General features: G+C 36.7%; 1 pseudogene and 4 gene segments (V, D, J or C); all 5 read left to right on the top strand.

Moving 5' to 3' along the window:
- Positions 1-6,374: 6,374 nt before the first annotated feature.
- On the top strand, positions 6,375-6,818 carry LOC125138696 (annotated as a pseudogene).
- A 1,347-nt stretch (positions 6,819-8,165) lies between these two features.
- On the top strand, positions 8,166-10,312 carry LOC125138856. The segment is given in 3 exon segments: positions 8,166-8,355; positions 8,462-8,810; positions 10,309-10,312. Coding segments are annotated over 3 exon segments (393 nt in total).
- Positions 9,936-11,058, top strand: LOC125138690. The segment is given in 2 exon segments: positions 9,936-10,629; positions 10,715-11,058. Coding segments are annotated over 2 exon segments (351 nt in total).
- Positions 11,059-13,186: 2,128 nt separating this feature from the next.
- LOC125138682 lies at positions 13,187-13,701 on the top strand. The segment is given in 2 exon segments: positions 13,187-13,232; positions 13,322-13,701. Coding segments are annotated over 2 exon segments (411 nt in total).
- Positions 13,702-20,422: 6,721 nt separating this feature from the next.
- LOC125138678 lies at positions 20,423-21,067 on the top strand. The segment is given in 2 exon segments: positions 20,423-20,572; positions 20,679-21,067. Coding segments are annotated over 2 exon segments (414 nt in total).
- The last annotated feature ends 328 nt before the right edge of the window (positions 21,068-21,395 follow it).

Genomic DNA, 21,395 nt, shown 5'->3' with positions numbered 1-21,395 from the left:
GTAATACACACATCACAGTCACAATACACACTGTAATACACACATCCCTGTCCCAATATACACTGTATTACACAGATCACAGTCACAATACACACTGCAACACACAACCCAGTCTCCCATCCCAGTCATCCCATTCCCAATTTAACTCATTGGATGGATGATTGATTTTTTTGGATTCTGCAAAAGTGATTCATATTTAACAACAATATTCTGTGTATTTTAGGAATTCTACAGTTTGACTCACTTATTTTTATGCATTTATGTGTATCACAGTGCAAATAAAATTCAAACACAAGCAGCAGGAGTGTTAGGGAGCGTTAACTAATACTACAAACAGAACAGTTAGTGACCTGACAATGTGAAACTTACAGAAATAGTTTTCTCCTCTCGTCTGTTCCTCTGTGGATGTTTTTATATCTCTAGTGGGTGTGTCATGCAAACCAAATCCTGTGTTTGAACCATTTATGCTGAAACATTCAGCCCAACAACATAGCAGCAGTTTGTGTTCATTTACAGCAGCAGGAATCATTTTAATTCTTTGAGATGGGACTAGGCAGAGTTTTGTGTTACTTTACTCTAGCAATCTTCATTCAATGTTAGTATTATTTCTTAATTGATTAAAATACTTTTTATTTATTAACATTTTTAAAATGTTAATTACTATCTTTGAATATTCTTCTATTTCAGATTCCTGCAGTCAGACACTGATCGAGTCTGATCCAGTGACCATCAAACCTGATCAGTCTCATAAACTGACCTGCACAGCCTCTGGATTTACCTTTAGTAGCTACTGGATGCATTGGAGCAGACAGGCACCTGGAAAAGGGCTGGAATGGGTTGCAACTATAAGATATGACAGTGGTAGCATATATTACTCCAGCACTGTTAAGGGCCGCTTCACCATCTCCAGAGACAACAATAAGATGCAGGTGTATCTGCAAATGAACAGCATGAGGACAGAAGACACTGCAGTTTATTACTGCGCCTGTGACACACAGTGATACTTCCCCTTAGACATCAGCACAAAAACACAGACTTACTACAGACACATGACAAACCCACATTTTTTAGATTCATGGAGTTGAAAGAAACAAAATGTTTAGAGTGTCTCTGACTTACATGTTACCACTTGCTGACATTTACTGGACTGTTCTGAACATTGTCTGGACATTCACACTGCTGCACAAAAACCTCATCACAATTCACTTCTTTAATTAAACAATTCCTACATTTTACTGAGTAACTAATCCCTACATTCCAAACACTTCCTACATTATTTAAAAAGTTATCAAACAATTAGGAAAATGTTGAATTACAAATTGAATGTGAACATTTAATTAGAAGATAAACTATCTGCAGTGTTTGTTATGATGAAGATTTCTGTAAAGAGAATGTTTATTTCGTGTTGTTGGAAGGAGTCTCCAGTGTCAGAGCGAGATCAGGGTTAAAGCTGTAACTTTATTTACAGCATGAGAAAGTCCTCATTTTCAGGACAAGTGTTGAGGTTGAGGGAAGGGCTGTTTCTAGCTGTAATAATGAACATGATAACAGGAAATAACTTGTTTTTCTGGCCCGAATACAAGATTAAACATAACTATAAATAAATAAAAAAAGAAAAGAAAGACTTCATGTTGAGATGATAACAGAAACTCTGCTTTGATTCATTGTTGATTATTTTTCTGTAACAAAACCTCCCCAAGTGTTTTATTCCTTACTTTCTGTCACTGAGCTTTACTCCTTCTCAATACAGGAGCAGGAGAAAGCCGTCTGTGTGAAATAAACCATCACCACGTAAACATTCCTACATTTAGGTTTCCTAATGTGTTCCTTAGATGAGTGAGGTGTCTTCTAAAAATGATTCGATTTGGTTCCCTTTCTGATAGAGAAACATTCTGTTGTAGAGATTTACATAGTACCTTATCATCCACTCATCTATCCAGTGAGCAGCGTGTGGTTGTGGGTTGAACACCTCCATAGTGGTCATGGACGCTCCCTATTCAAATAGAGTGGTGTATAAACAGCATGTTCTTGGCTGCTCTAGTTTCCAGTGAGCTCTGTGAGAGATAACACAGCTGTACAAAAACTTACACAATGTTTTAAGAATGGTAGGCAGAATGGATGATGAAGGAAATGAATGTTTAACTTCATGCTCATAAGATGAACCTTATCAATGCTATCCAACTTCACAAACCTGCTCTCATATTCCCATACAAAACAAAAGTGACATTAAGGCTACAAATACCGGAAAACGTAGAGCTAGGAGAGAAAGGAATGAAGAAATCAATGGATGAAAAAAGAAATAGACTCTGTACCAAGACAGAAATAAAGTATGGATCAATGTCAAGAATATTAAAGTGATTAAGTTTTCTTTACTTCTTTATAGATTTTTTCTTTCTTTGCTTTCAAAATATGTATGCAATAATATTGCTTGTGTGTTAAAAGATACAATGTATGTTGTATGGAGGCTCTTATACCTTATATATATATATATATATATATATATATATATTATATATATACCTCTTATATATTGTATACCTTAAACAATACAACTGGTCACTGACCACAGAGTTACCGGTTTGGGGAAAGAGGAATGGGAAGGAATGTTGGTTTTAAAGTCAATAAGAATTGATATTGAATTAATGAATTTTGGTGAAAGGCTTGGAAACGTATAAAAGCTTGTCTTGAATTACATTGTGTGTGCATTCTATTGTAGACAGGCTCAGTGCATGTTATACTCTGTGTGCATCATAGAACAAATGCAAGCTTACACTTGGAGAGTGTTTCTTTGTTTGGTATAATCTTTGCATTTTAATTACTTTTACTTATTCTAATACTGTTTGATTATTTGAATGAGATTTTATTTGTAATTTTTTTTATTTTACTTTGCATATATTACATACATTTATCTTTATTACATTACTTTTAATAAAAAACAAGGTCTCCCATTGTGAGGACCCTGAAAAGACAAAGTCTGACTCCTTCATTTAAACATTCACACAATAGATTAGGTAGAAGAACTTTAAGAGAATCCTTTGTTAGTAGACCGAGTGGACTTCGAAGGACACCTGCATTCATGGTAAGACCAACTCTGATAGTTGATCTTGTGTTTTCAACAGTAACCCGTGCAAACTAGGACACAATCCTAGTGGGATTATGGAAGGGTTTCCTACGCAATCCGAAAACGTGTCACTAAATTACTTCAACAAGCATGTCCTTGTGAGCTGTAAATACTCCCTCAGCAGGAACCTGCACCACAGAGACGTTTATTAGAAACATCATCATCCATTCACACTCAGCACTCAGATCCTCTTTATTTCAATCTCTTCTAGCAGTTATTAATATTTATAATATTCCCCAACTTAAGTATCACAGTTACATTATGATATCTTCACGTATTTGACTGGAGGTAAATCAGCTCTAGGACAATGATTGTGATGACTAGTTGGGACTATATACTGTACTATATATGCATTTATTCCTCCTGATTGTGATGCCAGCTGCAGGAACACTACAGGTCGATGGTTCATTTCCTGAATTTAGAAACACAGAGTCTGTTCAGCAGCACAGAATCTGATGAGAGATCAAACTGAAATGTAGATGTTTACTGCAGCATCACTACTACAAACTCCTGGAATTAAAAATCACCTGTAGGGGGCAGCAGCTGCTTGTTTTCAAGAAGGATTCATGAAACTATGAAATCTAACAGCTGAAGTGTGTTTATGCAAATTCACTCTGTTGTAAAAACATGCTCTTGCTCACCAGAAGTTCAGATTAAGACATGTTCATATTCCGGTTCTTTAAATGACTCTGTAAATAAACTGCAGCTCATTTTCCCGTCTGTGTCTGCAGGTTTTATGTGTTCAGGAGTCCAGAAGAGAACAAATGTCTGTGCTCTTATTAATAGAGAACAAAACTACTGGAATTAGAGGTGTAAGGATATATATACTGTAACTAATCATATAATCATTCAGTATCACGAGACAATAATCAGGGTAATGTATTCAGTCACTCGGTCATCATTAGGAAGTGTTTTATTGGGTCAGAGTGCAGGCTCCAGAGTCCATCCCAGGAACACTGAGCGTACATTCTGGTCATGTTACACATTACATTACATTACATTTACAGCATTTGGCAGACGCCCTTATCCAGAGCAACGTACATAAGTGCTTAAATCTCCTACATTGAATACATTAATGCTGGTTCACTAGGTTACATATTTAAGATACCATGAGTTTAAAACATTTGTTCAAAGTTCTAAAGAAAAAGTGTCAAAGTTGTTTTTTTTTTTTTTTTTTTCACACATTCACACACTCATTCACACCGAGGGGCAATTTACAGAAGACGAGTCACCTGCTTCACTCCTGATTCCATTTCTTGAAGCAGATTATTTTAGACTTTTGATTAAGAAAGAAGAAGAAGAATAAAGAATAGTTTCAACTTCTAGCTGTTGTGATATTAGATTTCAGCTTTCTCTTCTGCTCACTAGAGATTACAAATCTTCTTTAGGATTTAAAAACACCTGATCTAGAATCTTCTCAGCTCTTTCTCTCTGGATTCGTCAGATAAAGACTCTAGAGGGTTTCAGCCTATACCAGAATGAAGGTGATGTTCGGTTACACGGTTTGATTACGTTCATCACAACACGTTCATATCATTATTAATAATAACGAACAGCTGAATTATTTTCCACATTAAATTGATATGGAGATGAAACGGGGTGTGAGTGTGATTAACAGCTGCAGAGCTGCACTCAACACAGCAATGTTTTGTCTGAAACACATGATGTTTTTATATCTCTAGTGGGTGTGTCATGCAAACCAAATCCTGTGTTTGAACCATTTATGCTGAAACATTCAGCCCTACAACATAGCAGCAGTTTGTGTTCATTTACAGCAGCAGGAACCATTTTAATTCTTTGAGATGGGACTAGGCAGAGTTTTGTGTTACTTTACTCTAACAATCTTCATTCAATGTTAGTATTATTTGTAAATTGATTAAAATATTTTTCATTCAATAACATTGTTAAATTTTAATTCCTACCTTTGAATATTCTTCTATTTCAGATTCCTGCAGTCAGACACTGATCGAGTCTGATCCAGTGATCATCAAACCTGATCAGTCTCATAAACTGACCTGCACAGCCTCTGGATTTAACTTTGGTGGCTCTTGGATGGCTTGGATCAGACAGGCACCTGGAAAAGGGCTGGAATGGGTTGCAACTTTAAGCAATGCTAATTCTTACATATATTACTCCAGCACTGTTAAGGGCCGCTTCACCATCTCCAGAGACGACAGTAAGATGCAGGTGTATCTGCAGATGAACAGCATGAGGACAGAAGACACTGCAGTTTATTACTGCGCCCGTGAACCACAGTGATACTTCCCCTTAGACATCAGTACAAAAACACAGACTTACTATAGACACATGAAAAGCTCACATTTTCAGATTCATGGAGGTGAAATAAATTTTTACTGGCCTGTTGTGAACATTGTCTGGACATTTATACTCATGAAATTTTTAATATTAATTTTCTTCTCAACATATTTGCAGTCATGTGAAAAAGAAAGTGCACCCTCTTGAATTTTGGGTTTAACTCTTATATATATCTAAGATATAATAAAAAGTAGTATAAAATAATAAAATTAGTCTTTAGCTGGTCTTCAAATTAGATAATAAAATCTCAGATGAACAAGAACACATGGCATTTTACACCATTTCATTATTTATTTAACAAAAATGAAGCTAATATGGAGAAGCCAGGTGATGCTAATAAAATGCCATTGAATAATTGATCATTAGCAAATGTGACTTATAATATCTCTATACTGTAAAAACTGAAGTTTTGTCAGTTTCCTTTTCTGGAGCATTCAGGTGTGTGTTAAAATAACAGCAAGAATGAAGGACGTCAGCAGTTATCTTAGAGAATCTGTCCATCAATCTGGAAAGTGTTATAAGGTCATTTTTAAAGAATTTGAATTACTATAGAATTCAATACTGTGTACTTTCTATTTAACATGACATCATTACATCACACAAACAAGTGTTTTATAACTTGTACAACACGCTTATTAGCATGAACTACTTATCATTCGTACTGTAAATACACACAGTTCAAAAAGGAAAAACTACAATCATTCTTTATGATCATGATGTTTATAAAATACTGTAGGTGAGTTTATAAACCAACAGATCCTCCATCAGATGAATCTCCTCCTCATGATTTAAATACATTTCAGATACATTCTCCTCCCATCATCAGCAGATAAACAAATCCAAGTGTCAGACCTGGATCTCACTCTATTTATATGATGTGATGGTGTCTGTTAAACTTTGGAGAACAGAGAAGACTCCAGTCCAAACAACACACACCATGTTCTCTACATCTCTACTGCTCCTGCTGGCAGCTGCTTCTTGTGAGTGCTTTATCAAATTCATTCATTTACTAGATGAAGAATAAAGGTGCAGCATATATTGTGTGAGATATCACCATGTGTTTTCCTCCACAGATGTGCATGGTGAGGAACTGACTCAGCCTGCTTCCATGACAGTCCAGCCAGGCCAGAGTCTCTCCATCCAGTGCAAGGTTTCATATTCAGTTACGAGCTATGCTACAGCTTGGATTCGACAACCTGCAGGAAAGGTCTGGAGTGGATTGGAATCATCTGGAATAGTGGGAGTACATACTACAGTGACAAACTGAAAAATAAGTTCAGCATCTCCAGAGACACTTCTACTAACACAATAACAATTGGAGGACAGAACATGCAGACTGAAGACACAGCTGTGTATTACTGCGCTCGTTACACACAGTGAGACAGAATAGTGGATTCCTCTTACAAAAACCTTATGAGACATGTTACAGACATCCTCTCAGTGTAACTAATAAATCATGTGAAAAATGATTGTTGTTGAACTGGTTCACCCTGAAGTCATGCTGGTTTCAGTCCCCTGTAAGATCATTGGAAACTCACCCACTAGACAGTACTAACTGGATATGACAAAAATGACATGAGCTGAAATGGATCAGCTGGTACCGTAGCTCCAGTGATACTGGCAACAAGGATTTACTAAAGAAAGAGATCCGTCCTCAGACACATCCAGCAACACTGTGATTTTACATGGGCAAAACTTTCAGACAGAACATACAGCTGTGTTTTACTGTGCTCTTAAATCACAGTGAGACAGATCAATGAAGACGCTGTACAAAAACATTCAATATAGAAGACTGTTAGAGACAGAAACAGTTAGAGACAGAAACAGTGACTTTCTTCAATGTTTCACCTTCTAAGTTTCTCAGAAAAGAGAGACGACAACACCAGCTAGCAGTCTGTCAGTTGATTAGATGAGATTGTAGTGATGAATTTTAAACTACAATTACATGTTAAATGTGTACTTTTCAAATCTACTTAATAAACCCTGTCATCTCTACATCACATTATAATTGAATTATGATTTATATTGATAATGACCAGATTACTATCCTGCAGTCCAGTGAACCATTGTTCCTTGTCCAGTGGGATTGATTTTTACATAATTGTAGGAAATGATAAATCTGTATATAGTGATTCCTTTCACAATTTCACTCTTTTTACTGGAATTCATAATGTTGAATTCTTTGTATGTCCTCTGTAGTAAGCTCTCAGTATCATCACTATTACTTTACAGGCATAAGAAAAGGGCTGCTATCTGAGAGCTGATCTGATGTACAACGGAAAGTGACGTACTTATTATTTATATTGTAATTGATTATAAGTATAATATTCACAGACTGCAAATTTGTAAGTGTGTTTTTTAGAAAGTGTTCACCTTATGCAGTTGGTAGTGTCAAAAATATATTTGTCTGCAATAAGTAGAGGAGAATGTTCTTCTGGATGTTACAGTGATCCACAGTAATGGACTAAAAAACACCAGATGTAATGAGTAAAGAGCAGTGATGAAGCTGACAGAATTAAACACACATTTAGTCTCACAGGAAGCTAGACATCAGTACAAAAACACAGACTTACCACAGTCACATGACAAACCCACATTTTCACAGTGTGACAGAGTGAGAACTATGGAAACAGTTTAAAATCAGAGGATGAAAGTCATTTACATACTAAATGTAACTTACAGATTCAGTGTTAAATAAATACAAACTAATTTAAATACCAGAAAACATTTTTCACTGTGATTATTGACACCTGTAGAAGACCAGCATAACAATATGCAAATGAATATGTAAAATGTTCCCCTTACAGCTACATATAGAGAAATATCAGCCACGGTCACTGTGGGCTCTGGAGAGTTTAGCACTGCTTTTAGTTATACGATGTTCCTTCCAGTTCTGCTGCTGCTGGCAGCTTCATCCTGTGAGTTTCACTTCACTAATGATCTCAGAGCTGCTAGTAAATTCCTGCAGTTATAACCTACTGTACATAGATTTTTGACTGGAATTGTGACATGTCTTTTTTTCAGATGTGGAATGTGCAGTAGAGCTCACTCAGGACACCTCAGTGATGTTAAAGCCCGGAGATTCTTTAATCCTCAGCTGTAAAGTATCCGGTTACTCACTTACTGATGGCAGCTGTGCCACAGCTTGGATTCGACAACCTGCAGGGAAAACTCTGGAATGGATAAAGGAAATTTGGGGGGGTGGAACCATACGTTATAAAGAATCTCTAAAAAGCAAGTTCAGTATTTCTAAAGATGACTCCAGCAGCACGGTGACACTGAGAGGACAGAACATGCAGACTGAAGACACAGCTGTGTATTACTGCGCTCGTCTTTCACACAGTGACACAACAAGCTGCAGTGCTGCACAAAAACCTCATCACAATTCACTTCTTTAATTAAATAACTACATTTTACTGAGTTACTAATCCCTACATTCCAAACACTTCATACATTATTTAAAAACTTCTCAAACTATTAGGAATACATTGAATTACAAATTGTTTGTGAACATTTAATTAGAAGATAAAATATTGTCGGAACTCAGAGCCGGTCTCCAAGCCGACACATCACAGGGTGTCCTCTTCTCTTAGGCCTTTTTGGTTACTCAAAACTGCGTTAGTTAGACTTCACTGTTAACTCTATAATTACTACAAAAAAAAACTGAGAAAACTCCTCAGGCCTGGATGAGAATGAGCAAACTTCTTTATTGTGGTCAATCAGCCAACAAATTATAATTCGCCAAATTCAAAGTAACAAATTGCCAAATTCAAAGTAACAAATCGCCAAATTCAAAGTAACAAATTGCTAAATTAAAAGTAAGAAATTGCCAAATTAAAAGTAACAAATTAAAACCCCCAAAAGAGCATGTCATGCCAAATCAATCAAGAAAGAAACAAAAACTCTCGCGACGTCCTTGCGAAAATACATTACTTTTACATTAGGCCACATAAATGCGTCTTGCCGAATCGGATATAAATCTGATCTTTCCTCTCCCGCCCAATATGTAAATATATTTTACCTCATTTCCTGGGTAATTAAAATGGAACACGCTTTGGTGTATGCGGTTGCTACAAAAAACAGCACTTACTGTTGTCACTGTTTTCACTGGTGGCAGCAGTGCATTTTAAGACCCATCGAGACACCTGGGTGAAAGATCAGAGCCAGCACTGGTGGGAAAACATATTTGTTTCTGGCGGGATGCACAACTCCTGCAAGTGAGGTACTTCCATTTGGGAGGAGTATAGCGCTGACGTATTTGGCTTGAACAACCACATTCATTTACACCTGTCCAGTTTCATCTGAAATGTGTCCCAGACCACCTCCTGAAGTAGCGTGAGCGATCGGATTTATATCCATCTCGAAAACGTTTCGGAGGACATTTACAGTACACCTGAACTTTTTACACAGAAAACGCATGAAGTGACCAGGTGTAAAAACCTGCAGAGGTAGATCAGGGTTAATGCTAAAGTCTTCAAGACAGAAAAGTTTGTACTTTTTCCTCAGTTCCAGGACAAGTGTTGAGGGAAGGACTGTTTCTAGCTGTAATAATAAACACGATAACAGGAAATAACTTGTTTTTCTGGCCCTAACACAAGATTAAACATAACTATAAATAAATAAAAAAAGAAAAGAAAGATTATAAATGGTGATGAATAAAAGACTTCATGTTGTGATGATAACAGAAACTCTGCTTTGATTCATTGTTGATTATTTTTCTGTAACAAAACCTCCCCAAGTGTTTTATTCCTTACTTTCTGTCACTGAGCTTTACTCCTTCTCAATACAGGAGCAGGAGAAAGCCGTCTGTGTGAAATAAACCATCACCACGTAACCATTCCTACATTTAGGTTTCCTAATGTGTTCCTTAGATGAGTGAGGTGTCTTCTAAAAATGGTTCGATTTGGTTCCCTTTCTGATAGAGAAACATTCTGTTGTAGAGATTTACATAGTACCTTATCATCCACTCATCTATCCAGTGAGCAGCGTGTGGTTGTGGGTTGAACACCTCCATAGTGGTCATGGACGCTCCCTATTCAAATAGAGTGGTGTATAAACAGCATGTTCTTGGCTGCTCTAGTTTCCAGTGAGCTCTGTGAGAGATAACACTCCCATACACTTTAAATCTGGGTGAAGCAGAACTCAGAGAAGGATGATTTTAGGACAGTGTATTTTATTGCTACTCATTTCATGTAAGTTTATGTCTTTTTATGTGAAGATTATTAGCATTATAATCAGTATAAGAGAACATTACTGAGTTCTATTCTACTTTTCCAGATTCTTATGGACAGTCCCTGACTTCCTCTGAGTCTGTGGTGAAGAGACCTGGAGAGTCGGTCACTCTGTCCTGTACTGTCTCCGGATTCTCAATGGGCAGCTACTACATGCACTGGATCCGTCAGAAACCAGGACAAGGACTGGAGTGGATTGGGCGCATTGACACTGGCACTGGCACTGTATTCGCTCAGTCTCTACAGGGCCAGTTCTCCATCAATAAAGACACCAATAAAAACTTGCTGTACCTAGAAGTGAAGAGTCTGAAAGCTGAAGACACGGCAGTTTATTACTGTGCACGAGAGACACATTGACACAACAGACTCCAGAGCTGTACAAAAACTTACACAAGCACGTCATCGTGAGCTGTAAATATTCCCTCAGCAGAAAGCTGCACCCCAGAGACCTTTATTATAAACAACATCATCTATTCACACTCAGCACTCAGGTCTTCCTCTTTATAACAATCTCTTCTAGCAGTTGTTAATATTAATAATAATAATCCACATTATGTATCATATTAACATTATGACGTCTTTACGTATTTGACTGGAGGTAAATCAGCTCTAGGACAATGATTGTGATGACTAGTTGGGACTATATACTGTACTATTCATGCTTTTATTCCTCCTGATTGTGATGCCAGCTGCAGGAACACTACAGGTCGATGGTTCATTTCCTGAATTTAGAAACACAGAGTCTGTTCAGCAGCACAGAATCTGATGAGAGATCAAACTGAAATGTAGATGTTTACTGCAGCATCACTACTACAGACTACTGGAATTAAAAATCACCTGTAGGGGGCAGCAGCTGCTTGTTTTCAAGAAGGATTCATTCATGATATCTAACAGCTGAAGTGTGGTTATGCAAATTTACCCTGTTATAATACAAAAACATCCTCTTGTTCACCCGAAGTTATAATAGGAAAGAAGGAATAATACAGCATGTTTCCAGCAGTGTGTTGTGTTTAACACACAGTCTGTTCTCATAGTCTGAGCTTCAATAACTGAAACAACTGAAGGAGGCAGCAGAGCTCAACAAATATAGTGGAAAAAAAGTGAATCCACAAACTGCATTCTGTATGAGACTCATTCAGTATCAGTCATTATCAGACAAATATCTACATTTTCTCTTCTTTTTCATTCTTTCCATAATGTGTGATTAGTTATTTGGGTTGTTAAACACAGGTTGGACAAATGAAATAATTTATGTAACTACATCCTCCTGTGGTTGTGAGGTTTCTCAGTAACATGACAAGATGTATTTTATAATGCTGTTATAATGTAAGCTTCTTAGTGGTTCAGAAACGAACTCAGGCTGCAGATGAGGATGTTTAAAAAGATAAGGAGGTTTTCTCATTTATATCAGAATCAGCTTTATTGCCAGGCATGTTTTCACATGTGAGGAATTTGTTTTAGTGACATAATCTCCACAGTGTAACAGAATGACATATGTAGTATAGATGAAATTGTATATACACATTTACAGGTGTGAAATGTGCAGTTTAAATAAGCATATGAAATATACATATGCAAATAGTATACAATATATAAAATTTGTATGTACACATGTGCAATTGTGAAATGTGCAGTTGAAGTAAACATAAACATTCAGACAATATGTATGCATGTATGTACAGAGTGCAAGTATGAAATGTGCAAATTGAGGTATACATAGTAAAATATTATGTGTTGTGTGTTCCATGGTGTTAATTGTTCATCAGGTGGATTGCTTGAGGAAAGAAACTGTTCCTATGTCTGGTCCTTCTGGAGCTCAGGGCTCTGTAGCGCCAACCAGATGGCAACAGTTCAAAGAGGGAGTGTGCTGGATGTGAGGGGTCCAGGGTGATTTTCTTTTCTCTTTTGCACACTCTGGAGGAGTACAGGTCTTGAAGAGTGGGGAGAGATGTGCCAATGATTCGCTCAGCAGTCCGGACTATCCTCTGTAGTCTTCTTAGGTCGAATTTGGTGGCTGAGCTGAACCAAACAGTTACCGAGGTGCAGAGGATGGATTCGATGATGGCAGTGTAAAACTATTTCAGCAAATCCTGTGGCAGGTTGAACTTCTTCAGCGGACGAAGGAAGTACAACCTCTGCTGAGCCTTTTTCACAATGGAGTCAATGTGAATGTCCCACTTCAGGTTCTGGGAGATTGTGGTTCCCAGGAATCTGAATGACTCCACTGCTGTGACAATGCTGTCCATGATGGTTAGTGGGGGAAGAGCAGGGGGGTTTCTCCTGAAGTCCACTATCAACTCCACTGTCTTGAGCGTGTTCAGCTCCAGGTTGTTAAGGCTGCACCAGCCAGCCAGCCGCTCAACCTCCAGTCTGTAAGCAGACTGTATTTATGTACATATAAGAATCCATCCCATGTTGACCCTAAGATAAGGAGTGTCTCTATGCAAATGTCCTCCTCTGTTATAGATTTAAGCAACAAAGACCAAGAGCTTTTACTTCTTCTGCTCCAACACACACCATGATCTCTACATCCCTACTGCTGCTGCTGCTGGCAGCCGTACACTGTAAGTGTTTTTACATTTGACATGTAATACAGTTTTGGTTCCTTAAAGCTTTTTGCTTTTACATCATTAAAATAACTTTTCTTTAACAGGTGTTCACAGTGTTGAGCTGATCCAGACCGGATCCACAGTATTAACTCCTGGTCAGTCACTGACTCTGACCTGTAAAGTGTCTGGATATTCAGTAACTGATAGCAACTACTGTACAGACTGGATACGACAACCTGCAGGAAAAACTCTGGAATGGATCGGAGAGATATGTGGTAGTGGGAGCACTGCCTACATTGAGAAACTGAAAAGCCGGTTTCAGGTTTCCAGAGACACGTCCAGCAGCACAGTGACATTAACAGGACAGAACATGCAGACTGAAGACACAGCTGTGTATTACTGCGCTCGTGAACCGCACAGTGAGGCGAATAAACAACATCCCTGTACAAAAACTCCTCATTCAGTTTGACACAATAACAGGACACAAGACACAACACTGATCTATCCGAGTCTAAATAAAAAACAGTAATCCAACAAATGATCACAAAAAGTTTCAAGCTAGTTATTTGATTAAGTTATTAGTGTTTACTTAAATCCATAATATTATATCTCTAACATTGCTGCACCTCATAAAGACAATTATAATCATACCACTATCCTGAACTTTATAGACTTTTGTGTCTTTGACTAATAAAAATCCCAACACAAATGAGAATTTGTGTGAACATATCTGAGAAAGTGTGAGAGCATTATTCCATGACTATAAAAATGTAAAACTTGTTCTGTTATCATGATCCCAATCTTCTCAGTCATAGATAATAATCCTCAAAGGTAAATTCAGTATTTAATACTTGATGCCTATTTTCACATATGATCCACTATTACTCCATCAGATGAATCTCCTCCTCATGATTTAAATACATTTCAGATACATTCTCCTCCCATCATCAGCAGATAAACAAATCCAAGTGTCAGAGCTGGATCTCACTCTATTTATATGATGTGATGGTGTCTGTTAAACTTTGGAGAACAGAGAAGATTCCAGTCCAAACAACACAAACCATGTTCTCTACATCTCTACTGCTCCTGCTGGCAGCTGCTTCTTGTGAGTGCTTTATCAAATTCATTCATTTACTAGATGAAGAATAAAGGTGCAGCATATATTGTGTGAGATATCACCATGTGTTTTCCTCCACAGATGTGCATGGTGAGGAACTGACTCAGCCTGCTTCCATGACAGTCCAGCCAGGCCAGAGTCTCTCCATCCAGTGCAAGGTTTCATATTCAGTTACGAGCTATTATACACATTGGATTCGACAACCTGCAGGAAAAGCTCTGGAATGGATTGGATACATCAGCAGTGGTGGGAGTACAGGTTACAGTGAGAAACTGAAAAATAAGTTCAGCATCTCCAGAGACACTTCTACTAACACAATAACAATTGGAGGACAGAACATGCAGACTGAAGACACAGCTGTGTATTACTGCGCTCGTGATCCACAGTGAGACAGAATAATGGTTTCCTCTTACAAAAACCTTATGAGACATGTTACAGACATCCTCTCAGTGTAACTAATAAATCATCTCAGTCACACTTTCACTTTGTTCCACTGGAATGAAGTCAGAATCTTTTGCAGCATTTTAAAACACAGTCACACAAAGTCATTTTTAAATAAAAAAGAAAACATTATTGAAAGAGTCTTCATTCTGAACCATTATTAATCCCTTCATTTTACAGTATTTTTAACCCGCAGTTGGAATCAGTGTTTAATGAGTGGATTCAGGAATAATACAGCATGTTTCCAGCAGTGTGTTGTGTTTAACACACTGTCTGTTCTCATAGTCTGAGGTTCAATAACTGAAACAACTGAAGGAGGCAGCAGAGCTCAACAAATAAAGTGAAAAAAAGTAAATCCACAAACTGCATTCTGTATGAGACTCATTCAGTATCAGTCATTATCAGACAAATATCTACATTTTCTCTTCCTTTTCACTCTTTCCATAATGTGTGATTAGTTATTTGGGTTGTTAAACACAGGTTGGACAAATAAAAACACTATAATTTATGTAACTACATCCTCCTGTGGTTGTGAGATTTCTCAGTAACATGACAAGATGTGTTTTATAATGCTGTTATAAAGTAAGGTTCTACATTAAATTAAATTATAAATTAATAGAAAAAAAAGTTTCCTTTTGTAGATAAATAAAAATAATCTGTAATTTTTCTTATTATAAATTCACCTGAAAAAAACGTATAAACTTACTCATTAACACCTGCCTTAAGCTTCTTATTGGTTCAAACATAAACTCAAGATACAGTGATAGATATCTCTAAAAAATACAGACATGTTTAAAAAAAAATGAGGAAGTTTTCTCATTTATATTTATATTTATATATAAGAATCCATCCCATTTTGACCCTAAGATAAGGAGTGTCTTTATGCAAATGTCCTTCTCTGTTATAGATTTAAGCAACAAAGACCAAGAGCTTTTAGTTCTTCTGCTCCAACACACACCATGATCTCTACATCCCTACTGCTGCTGCTGCTGGCAGCCGTACACTGTAAGTGTTTTTACATTTGACATGTAATACAGTTTTGGTTCCTTAAAGCTTTTTGCTTTTACATCATTAAAATAACTTTTCTTTAACAGGTGTTCACAGTGTTGAGCTGATCCAGACCGGATCCACAGTATTCACTCCTGGTCAGTCACTGACTCTGACCTGTAAAGTGTCTGGATATTCAGTAACTGATAGCAGCTACTGTACATTCTGGATACGACAACCTGCAGGAAAAACTCTGGAATGGATCGGATATATATGTGGTAGTGGGAGCACTGCCTACACTGAGAAACTAAAAAGCAGGTTTCAGGTTACCAGAGACACGTCCAGCAGCACAGTGACATTAACAGGACAGAACATGCAGACTGAAGACACAGCTGTGTATTACTGCGCTCGTTACCCCACAGTGAGACGAATAAACAACCTCCCTGTACAAAAACTCCTCATTCAGTGTTCACAATAACAGGACACAAGACACAACACTGATCTATAGGAGTCTAACAAAATGTAAAACAAGCAAATAAATAATCCACAAATGAGAACAAAGAGATTAAAGTTAGTTATTTTTTTAAATAATTGTAATATAGATTTTAAAAGATAATACAAAATATTTAATGTTACTGCACATGATACACACTGTAATAATCATATCACTAACAAGACCTTATGATAATGTAGGTTGAAGGATTAGTTGCTGTTCCTCTCTGTTACATCATCATGACTCCCACATGTTTTCTATCATGACATCATGATGCAAATCCAGACTGCTGTGTGTCCATGCAGTATTTATGTGCAGCTGAGCTGAGTGGAGAGATCGAGTCTCATCAACACTCACCATGAAGATCCCACTCTCCTTATTCCTGCTACTAATCAGCCTCATAAGTGAGTTCTCATGCAGAATCCGGATTATTAAAATATTATTTATTTTTAAATACACATATTTTCTTTTTTCTGTATCAGGTACTCAGTGTCAGAGTCTTGAGTCTATTCCCACTGGTTCAGTGGTGAAAAAACCTGGAGAAACTTTGAGTCTTTCCTGTAAAAGATCTGGGTTTAACTTTGGTGACTATGGCATGAACTGGATCAGACAATAAGCTGGAAAAGCTCTGGAATGGATTGGGGTTATCTGGAATGATGCCAGTAAAACAATATACGCCAAAGACATTGAGGGATGTTTGGAAATTACCAGAGACAACTCCAAAAACATGGTGTATCTGCAGCTGACTGGTTTGAGTGCCCAGGATTCTGCTGTTTATTACTGTGCTAGAAACCACAGTGGTACAGACATGTTAATCAGCCGTTCAAAATTCTCCCCTAGACGTGGTCAAAGAGAAAAATGCATTCAATATAAAGGGCATTTTCACAAGATCTGCAGGTGGCGCTACAGCTCAAGAAATATACTGTAACATTGTAAGTGTCTTTAAAGTACAACATATTCTCATATCCTCGACTATTAGTCGTATACTATACGTATACGTATACGTATATATCATATGCTCCACAATTTCTATGTATTTCTGTGAGACTGTCTCTTATTGTCAAATTCCCACAAAGGAACAAAGAGGGAAATAAATAACATTTAAAAAAAATTTCTTCAATCAGTGATTATTGAATACATACATTTCACAAAAATATCACAATAATAACTAACTATAAACGTAAAAATAGTTCACCATATTCTTCTTTAATTAATAAATAAATTGTATATAATAATATACAATTATAAACAATATACAATAGTATAAAATAAATAAGTGTCATAATTATAGAAAGTGGTATTGATTATTAGAAATTTATTATCTACACATTTGTAGCAGTAACTTTGTGTCACAGTAAAACCAAAGGGTGCAGAAATTCACAATTTCATGGGTTTTGTTTGTATTCCACACAAAGATTATCGGCGCCTTCATCCACCACCTCTACAATTCCTGACTGTGATGTAACCTGGTCCTTGTGATCCACCTGGTCCTTGATTATTGTCCTATAACAACACACCCCTTGTGCTTTACGCCTTACTGAATTTGCCAATATACAGAGTCTGTTCACTTGCCTGAGAATATCTTTTAATGTTCCAACTTTTATAGATTTAAAATCACAGATTTGAGAAGTTTATGCGATGAGGAGGTTTTTACATCTAGAGGCATTCATGTTTCACCCTCTAAGTTTCTCAGAAGTGTGAGAAGAAGACATCAGCTAGCTTTCGGTCAGTTGATTTAATGAGATTATAGTGCTAAATTTTAAACTATAATTATATTTTAAATGTATACTTTTTAAATCATGTAAATTAACACTGACATCTATACATCATATTATAATTGAGTTATGATTTAGATTGATTGTGACCAAATTTACAGTCCTGCTCACTCAAGTTATTGTTCCTTGTCCCATTAGTTTTGTTTCGATTTATATTGACATTGTAAAACAAGATTTATTCTTAAATATGTTATACAAAGAAAACTAATAACATTGATATTATTTAGATATTTTCATTGATTTGCTGTGAATCCTGAGGTTTTCTGAATGTCTTTTTTTCCGGCTTTGAATGTTTAAGCTCTCACTATGTTCACTATTACTTGCACAAGAAAAGTGCTGCTCTCTAACATGTGATGTGATGAACACAGGAAAGTGATGTACTTACCATTCATGGTGTATCATTTTTGTAATATTTGTTACGCAGTTAACCAGACTGCAAAATTCTACATATTTTATAAATAGTCTTTGAATCATGCAGTTGTGGTCGTTTCATATATAGGTCTGTAATAAGTGTAATAAGTACAAAATATGACAATAATAGGATGTGCTGCTTTCCAAATAATATAGACAGAAGGAGAAAATCATACTGATTGAGAGTAAGAAGCTGGAGACTAGAGACACGTCCAGCAGCACAGTGACATTAACAGGACAGAACATGCAGACTGAAGACACAGCTGTGTATTACTGCGCTCGTTACCCCACAGTGAGATGAATAAACAACATCCCTTTACAAAAACTCCTCATTCAAAATAACAAGACACAAGACGCAACACTGATCTATCCGAGTCTAAATAAAAAACAATAATCCCGCGAATGATCACAGAATGTTTCAAGCTAGTTATTTGTTTAAGTTGATTTAAATCCATAATATTATATCTATAATATTGCTGCACATCATAAAGACTATTATAATAATATTACCTTCATGAACTTTAAGATACTGCTGTATCTTTGACTAATAATAATCACATCAACACATTAGAATTTGTGTGAACATGTGTGAGAAAGTGTGGGAGCATTATTCCACGACGACAGAAAGGTAAAACTTGTTCTATTATCATAATCCTTAAAGGTAAATTTTGTATATAATTCTTGATGGCTGTTTCTACATATGATTCACATTTCCTCCATCAGATGAATCTCCTCCTCATGATTTAAATACATTTCAGATTCATTCTGGTTTGAGTGCCCAGGATTCTGCTTTTTATTTATTGTGCTAGACAACATAGTGGTATGAGCCATCCAAAATCTTTCCCCAGATGTGGTAAAAGAAAAAAGTGCATTTAATATAGAAGCCATTTCACAAGATCTGCAGGTGGTGCTAAGGCTTAACAAATATACTGTAATAGTTTACGTTTCCTTAAATTACAACATATTCTCATATCCTCCGTCAGATCTAGATGCTCCACAATTTCTGTGTGTTTCTGTGAGACAATGAACACTGATACTGTCACTTATACACAAATTCCCACAAAGGAACTGCTGAAATGAATTTTCTTTATGGTAATTAATTTTTGTGCTTATTTCATTTTCTTTCCACATCTCTCTTTCTCTGTCGAAAGGAATGTTTTAGACTTTCCTTCAGATTTCAGGGTTTCAGATTATATTATTATTCTTTGAGCAGCTGTTTGGAATAAACCAGATTTGATTTCACTCGTGTGGTTTGTTCTCTCAGTGCTCCTATTGTTTTGCAGAGATAAAGGGCAAGTGCAAGGAGGAATCTTTCTTACAGGAACAATGAGGGAAATAAATAACATTGACAGAAAAATAGTCGACTTTCAATTCATGATTATGGAATACATACATTTCACAAAAGTTCTACAACATTAAGTGTTAGTATAAACGTAAAAAGAGTTCACCATATTCTTTTTTAATTAATAAATAAATGGGAACCGTTCACAGACTGCTGCTGTATAAGAGGAAAATTGATCATAGTAATAAGTGCCATTAATTTTTGAAGCAGTAATTTCATGTCACAGTAGAACCAAAGGGTGCAGAATTACACAATTTCATGTGTTTTGTTACATCTGACAATAAATTATCAGCACCTGCATCTACCACCTCTACAATTCCTGTCATCACACCACCTGGTCCTTGATTATTGTCCTATAACAACACACCCCATGTGTTTTATTCCTTTCTGAATATGCTGATATGAAGAATGTGTTTACTTCACATAAATTCACATGAGAATATCTCTTAAGGTTCCAAATTTTATAGATTTATAATCACAGATTAGAGATGTTTATGAGATGAGGAGGTCTTTACATCTAGAGGAATGCATGATTCACCTGAACAATTACAGTTTCTGAAAAAAAAAAAAAAACAACAGAATGTCATTATGGATGTTACAGTTGATCCACAGTGATGGGCTAAATAGAAGACCAGCATAACAATATGCAAATGAATATGTAAAATGTTCCCCTTACAGCTACATATAGAGAAATAACAGCCACGGTCACTGTGGGCTCTGGAGAGTTTAGCACTGCTTTTAGTTATACGATGTTCCTTCCAGTTCTGCTGCTGCTGGCAGCTTCATCCTGTGAGTTTCACTTCACTAATGATCTCAGAGCTGCTAGTAAATTCCTGCAGTTATAACCTACTGTACATAGATTTTTGACTGGAATTGTGACATGTCTTTTTTTCAGATGTGGAATGTGCAGTAGAGCTCACTCAGGACACCTCAGTGATGTTAAAGCCTGGAGATTCTTTAATCCTCAGCTGTAAAGTATCCGGTTACTCAGTTACTGATAACAGCTATGCCACAGCTTGGATCCGACATCCTGCAGGGAAAACTCTGGAATGGATAAACCACATTTGGGGGGGTGGAACCATGTATCATAAAGAGTCTCTAAAAAGCAAGTTCAGTATTTCTAAAGATGCCTCCAGCAGCACGGTGACACTGAGAGGACAGAACATGCAGACTGAAGACACAGCTGTGTATTACTGCGCTCGTGATCCACACAGTGACACAACAAGCTGCAGTGCTGCACAAAAACCTCATCATAATTCACATCTTTAATTAAATAACTACATTTTATTGAGTAACTAATCCCTACATTCCAAACACCTCATACATCAAGCTTCTCAAACAATTAGGAAGATATTGAATTACAAATTGTTTGTGAACATTTAATTAGAAGATAAACTATCTGCAGTGTTTGATATGATGAAGATTTCTGTAAAGAGAATGTTTATTTCGTGTTGTTGGAAGGAGTCTCCAGTGTCAGAGCGAGATCAGGGTTAAAGTGTGACTTTATTTACAGCATGAGAAAGTCTTCAGGACAGAAAAGTTTCTACATTTTCCACAGTTTCAGGACAAATGTTGAGGGAAGGACTGTTTCTAGCTGTAATAATGAACACGA

The sequence above is a fragment of the Tachysurus fulvidraco genome, chromosome 15, assembly GCF_022655615.1.
Source record: "Tachysurus fulvidraco isolate hzauxx_2018 chromosome 15, HZAU_PFXX_2.0, whole genome shotgun sequence".
Taxonomy (NCBI): domain Eukaryota; kingdom Metazoa; phylum Chordata; class Actinopteri; order Siluriformes; family Bagridae; genus Tachysurus; species Tachysurus fulvidraco.
Note: the sequence above shows the minus strand (reverse complement) of the source record. Positions and strands in the feature narration are given on the sequence as shown.